The following is a 6,414-nucleotide window of genomic DNA, read 5'->3' as shown; positions in this document are numbered from 1 at the left end:
CTTCCACCTCCCAAAGAGGAAAGCTGATGCATTCATTAAGCTTTACCAGGTGGCTGTACAGTCTAGTCAGTGGGTCAGTATATAAATACTTACATAGTGTGTTCAGTTGCTATTAGTCCTTTCTTAGCCTTACAAAACTTTTGTTTACATTTCCCAGTCCTATAGTATTTAAGCTTGATTCCTTTAAGCCAAATGATTAAATATTAGTCATGATTAAATACAGTGCATAGCAAACAGAAATTATTATAATTTTTAACCCACACAGATGTATAAACCAAAAAAATCCCTACTTGAGTACTGTGGCCCCGTATAGACTTGGGAAGGTCATTTAGCCTTATGGTTCCACTTGACTATATTTTAATATATCTTTCATACTTCACAAGGAGATATACTACTAAATTATGCATAAAGGTTTGAAAACGTCTTGTGGAAGATGCTGTAAATGTACAACATAAATAAAAGTTATAAATATTTGGTCACTTCTATCAGTTAATGTATTCACAACCATAAATGCATGGCTGAGCTTTTGAAAGGCCAAGTTGTTCAGAGGATAAAAAGATATCCTTATTTAAAAGTTGTCCTCTTTGAAAAGCTTCCCCAAACATTCAGCCAAAGCAGAAGGATTTCCTTTAGGAAGCCGGATGTGCCTTTTTCTGTGACTGTAAGTGGGCTTTGGATTATATATCTTTGGGAATTCCAAACTGTTAAGTAAAACAATAGCATCTTACTCAGTAGCATTTCATACTTGCAGATAAGATTAAATACTTACTATGTATGTGTCTTACCTTGATACTAATGGATTCAGCTAACTTTTGTAATAACAAAAATAATGTCAGTAGAATTATGCTGTGATCGTGAGTCCGAGCTGAATAGTTTGACTCATCATTATCTGACACACTGAAAATATTTTGTTACACCAAACAGACACACAGTGTGCTGCTTGAGTTATAAAAGTTTACACCTTGTCTACCTGGGTTTATTAAGTAAATCATAAAAAATGTTTCAGGTACCTTCAGTATTGTTGGTTGCTTTTTCAAGAGTTCTTTGTCCCCAGCTGGGGAAAACTTTCTGCTCAACCTGAAATCGGTGCACACAAAACTGTGTGATTGTATCAGCACATTCAAGCTCATTCAGAAGTTGGCCCAGCTCATGTAAGCTATAGACACAGCTGTTACACTAGTGGGATGAAATAGGGAAACAGCTCAGAACAGACCTCTGCAGTCTCTGGACCCTGACATTTCCTGTTTGACCCTGGACACATGCAGCAGCTTCCTTGTCAATGATCATAAACCAAAAGGAGCAAACAAATCTCTTGGCTCCACTTTTGAGGCAGGTGTCCCCTCTCTTGATATTTCCTGTGGTCTGGGAGACACTGCCAGCTGTCTGTTCAGTTCATGCGAGCAGTTTATCAGAGGGCTGGGGGTACACATGGGGAGCAGCCTTCATGGGACCCATTCTGGTGTCAGATGCGATGAAGGAAAGGAAATTTATGCTGGGGTGTTGTGCTGTGAATGGTTACTCCTGTTAAGCCTTGAGAACGAAAATTCACATTAATGCTATAACTGAAAGACACCTTCTTTTATGAGGTGTCTTAGATTTCAGGTATGTTTACTGTTGTGATGTGAAATAAATATTACAGCTTTTTCTGTGATGTGGGGATTGTTCTGATGACTGCACACATACTTTCTTACTTTGAGGTACAGATCATTCATCTAATTCATGATTTCTGTAAAAACATTGATTGCTTGACACTTTAGAAGTCATATTTCATTGCCAGATTGTCATAATTTTTATTCCTTATTAGCTAAAGAAATGGTCCTGCTTTCAACATTTCAGTGGAACTGCCGTTATTTTTGACAAGACTGCTAAGAACTGTGTTTTGACCTTTGCTCTGTTTCCCCACTTTTTGGTATCTCTTTCTCCTTTTTATCTAACATCCCACTTGAAGCGTTGTCCTCTGGTTTTTTTTCCACAGCTCAGTTGTCTTCCAGTTTCCTCTAAGCTCTCTAAGCTTTCCTGCATGACTTTGTCATTTCCCATGTGTCAGGGCTTTAGTAATGATCTGTGTTAATCCTCCTGCATCCTGAATCCAGATGATGTTGCCCATCTGCCTGGCTTGAGTATGTATAAACTGAGAAATGTCTAAGCAGGTAAATAAGAAACCTACAAGTCCTTTTTGCATGCTTCTTTACAATCCCTTTCTAGACATGTCTTTACGAGCTCCATGTAACCAAGTGAAGATATGTCCCTTGTTTCTGTCAGCCATATCTTTTTGCTCACTACTTCCTCTAGCCTGACAAGAATACTCCTCCCCCCGGCCTCGCAAGGCGGTTTGGTGTTTCTTTGATTTCATGTTACCCCAGGTTATAGACACTCCTTGCAACTTCTCCATCCCTGGTTTCTCACAGATATGCCTTCTTTTTGTTTGGACAGTATTCACAAATATCTAAATCATCCTTATTCCTGCTTCTGGTTCTCCCTGGCAGTCCTGTTTGACGGTCACTTAGCTCCCTCCCATCCTGAGTTACCAAAGTCAATCCCACCAAATCAACATTGCCAGCACCATGCCAAACAAGGCACCCTTCTTAGTGGCTTCCCACTTCACCCTTTCTACACAGTTATGCCCTGTTTCTCCCTTTATAGCGTACTTGTGGGCCCAGGCACCTTCTGCCCACAGTGCCATCATCTGCCTGTCCAGCTCCGTTACCAGCACCTCCGTCTGCTGCCAGTTCATTCACATGACCGCAGATGCTTTATCCTGTGCTTTCCTGTTTGCATGAAAAACACTACTGAAGCTTATCTGTTAAGTATTCTTTCCCCTCACATCCTTCTTAAACCCTACATTCATTGTGAGGTATACAAAAGCCTTCCAAGCAAAAAATGTAGCTAAGTAACTTCTAAAAATAGCAGATGTTTGTTTATTTATCTTTTGTTTAGAATTAGAGAAAACAAAAAAAGGAAGACCAGTCTTGCAGTCAGACTTGTAACCACATTCTTGCCTATGGAGTATTGTTATTATTTTCCCCCATTATCTTCTCAATTCCTGCAAATAATCTTACAGGGGTTTTTTTTGTATTTTTGGTAGACCAGAAGCACTTCTGAGTTTCATCATTGTAAAAATCCCAGCTAAATGGGGTTCTGAAGTCGATGGCCCTGATCTGGTATAATTAATAATTATTTTGAAAGAGTAACAATTATTTTGAAAGAGTAACACCAGCTTCACATCATTGTTTCCAAACCCTGTTGGTTATGTATTACAGACAACTCTCTCCTAGTAAGCTTGCTTACTTACTACTTCTAGGGTTTCCGTGCTGGGAAAATGGGTTGCAAAAGAGACTGGGGGTATCATGATCTCATCGTTCGTATGCAAAAGAAGAACAGCAAGATTACCATAATGCATTACTTTGTAAAATTATAACCCTGAGAAGTAATAAGATTCAATTACATTTTTTTGGCAAAGTTCTTTTTAAGAAAGTATCTGTCTCATGACTCTAGTTTATTCTTTGTCTTCATCATTGGTTAACAGTCCTCATGAGGATTTTTCATCTCCTCAAACCTTGCAAGAGATAAATCCCCCTTTTCCTGTGGTCCACTTCAGCCTTTGCATGTGTGCACTTTCTAAAGCATTAACTGTTAACAGTTGTGCCTAAGAAACCTGAATTCCTTATGTAGCCGCAGTGCTTTATGATGCTGGAGAACAAATGTGGACCGCACAAGGAGCTTTCTTCCCCTTTGCTCTCCAAAAGACCTGAAATGTCACACCAAACAAAAATATTCCAATCATTGGAGCAGAGTGGTGGATCCTGTGGGCTGAACTTGTCTAAAAGGCAGAGCAGTTACCTCCATGCAGTCTTGCACAAAGCCTGTTGCAGCTGCTGTTAATGGTGGCAAAACCAAAGAGGAGAGGATGCTGAAATAGGTTAGCTGATCCTCTGTACACACACATCAAAACTCAGGAGATTCCTAAACCAGGTCACATTCACTCCTACAAACTACAAAGAAGAATGGGATAGTTTATAAGTCAGTAGAGAGTTGAATTTTTAACTGCTGTGTCAGTGTGATCTCTGTAAAGGAAAGATAGAGGATATACTGTCTATTACAGGGCTTTTTTATTTTGCGAAATGATTTCGAAGGGTGATTTAAGAGGATCCTCTTAGTCTGTTTCTCATTTACTTTGTTTTATTTTCAATGCTTTTTCTAACTCTCGTCATACTTAATTTGAGAACTTAAATGTCCAGAAGGCTTTTATTTTCTCTTGGTCTTAAATCTACAGTGTTAATAGTACATACTATTTAAGGAAGTCGTAGTTAATACCATGTAGGATATTAGTGGCAGAATAGGATCCAGGTCTCTCTGTGTTTTCTTTTGGAAAAGGTAGCAGAAAAAAAAAGCAAAAGTGGAGCATTTTTGTCCGTAATGCTGGGTGATACAATCCCATAGGAGTTTAATGGTGTGGCATTTCTGCATATTTTTTTTCTTATAGCACAGTTTAAAGGACTCCCTTGCTATAGGCTCTCAAAGGAATTTACAGTTGTCCTTTTAAGTAAGTGCTTATGTTGCTCAGCAGTTTGGACTGTTCATCGTGACTCATTTTATAGCCTGTTCTGCTTGCCTATCTGTCTTGTATTTCCACATACAAGTATCTGAGGTTGCCAGCAAGAATATTTCTGTGAGAAACAAGCAGAAATGATGCATTGGACATGAGCTTCATGGAGCTTTAAATGTTTTTAGAAAGGGAAGTGTTAACACTGAATAGATGACGTTAGCACCACCACCAAGAAAGAAGGAAAAAAAACCAAACCCAACTCTGAAAAGCTGTATTGACTAAATCTTCTAACAATGCTCATGATTTTCCTATATCCTGCTCTGTGTTTTTGTATGGATTTTTCATAGCACAGGCAGACGTTACCCACACCGTGATTCAATGTCTGTTCCTAGCCACGCTCTTGCACGATTTCAACCTGATTTCACGGGAGGAACAGGGAATGAAACACCGTAGCTCGTGGTTGTCAGCAGTGAAAAATAGCCAGGAATCAGACAAACAGCTTCATTGCTGAGATTATTTCCGGGATAAAAACTCTTCCAACAGCTGTTTGCTTTGGCCACTAGTCAGATTTTCTTTTTTTTTTTTTTTTTTTTTTTAATCAGGAAAAAAAGAGGTTTGTTTTTTGTTTGGTGGGGTTTTTTTTAAGATGTGGGCTGGTTATTTATGTAGCCAGGAAGAGGTCTCTGCTTCCAGTGCTGTGGTCTCGGAGCTGTTTTGACAGTTGGAGTACGAGGAGGGTTCATCTCTTCTCTCCCTCCTTTTCTCCCATCCTTCATTCACTTAACACGCAGACCTGGAATGTTGTAGGAAGAAGAGAAAGCAAATTTATGAGTTCTTTAATCCCAGACAGGCAACTCTGTGGCAGTTACCTTCAAGAAAAGTTCACGCCCCAAAGGAGCGTTTAGTCTTACAGAGCCACTGACTCACTGAGCAGCGTGTGTGAGTGGCTGCGAGGGAGAAGGGGAGAGATGAAGGAAAAGTTTTGCTTCCTTGTGAAACTCGTATTATTATTGTTTTAAGATGTTTTTGAAAAGATGACTGCTACTTTTGTTTAAAGTATTTGTTCTGGAATTACTGAAGCTGGAGTCTACCAGACTGAGGTCAGGAGCATTTTCTTTGGCAGAAAGAAGGTACTTTTATAGAAGCCATGCCTGTACTTGGGGTTGCCTCCAAGCTAAGACAGCCAGCTGTAGGGTCAAAGCCTGTTCACACTGCCCTCCCGATACCCAACCTTGGCCCCACCGGCTCGCAGCAGTACTCACCAAAGTCTTTGGAGCTTACTGGGGCAGAGAGCTCGATGCTTTCTTGTCAGCTTACATTAAAGTCAACCTGCGATTTTGGAGAGAGGAGAGCGCTTCAAGGAAAAGCCCAGGAGATCGAAGATAGCAAGGTTAGTTCTAAACTTTAACTGTGGTTCTCAATCCTCAGAAAATGTTGATTTGCTCATTCAAAACCTAATAGAAACTGTACTGCATGCAGAACTCAGGGGTAACTGGGTAAACAGACTTTTGCTGTCATCACTGAAGTCACATAGCAGCCTTGGAAATTTGTTTTATTCACTGTTACTGTTGGAATAAATACTCTGTTTTTAAATATTAGTGTTAAATGCTTCATAGATGCATTTTGATAAGGATGAGTAGAATCGTAAGTTGAGAAAAATCATTCCAGCACCCAGTAAGCAGAGTAATGACATGACAGGACTTAAAAAAAAAAAGTAAAAAAAAAAAAATCTTGGCTGCCTCATGTTATATTATGAAGTTTAAAAAGAGCTCTCACGCCCACACCTATTCCCACAGGGAGGCCCTTTTAAAATAAAAACAAGTAATTGATTTTCTTTTCACTTTTCAAATGATCTGGCTACTCCTACT

The 6,414-nt window shown here is 39.5% G+C and overlaps 1 protein-coding gene across 1 annotated transcript in view; it reads left to right on the top strand.

Moving 5' to 3' along the window:
- Positions 1–5,358: 5,358 nt before the first annotated feature.
- Positions 5,359–6,414, top strand: part of LOC104408760 (neuron navigator 3-like) — a 263,938-nt gene continuing 262,882 nt past the window's right edge. Inside the window, 1 exon segment of the mRNA XM_010018466.1 lies at positions 5,359–5,936. Within this exon segment, the coding sequence (XP_010016768.1) occupies positions 5,694–5,936 (243 nt within the window). The 5' untranslated portion in view covers positions 5,359–5,693.

Source organism: Nestor notabilis, unplaced genomic scaffold, assembly GCF_000696875.1.
Source record: "Nestor notabilis isolate BGI_N333 unplaced genomic scaffold, ASM69687v1 scaffold287, whole genome shotgun sequence".
NCBI classification, from domain to species: Eukaryota; Metazoa; Chordata; class Aves; order Psittaciformes; family Psittacidae; genus Nestor; species Nestor notabilis.
This window is presented reverse-complemented; position numbering and strand designations above follow the sequence as displayed.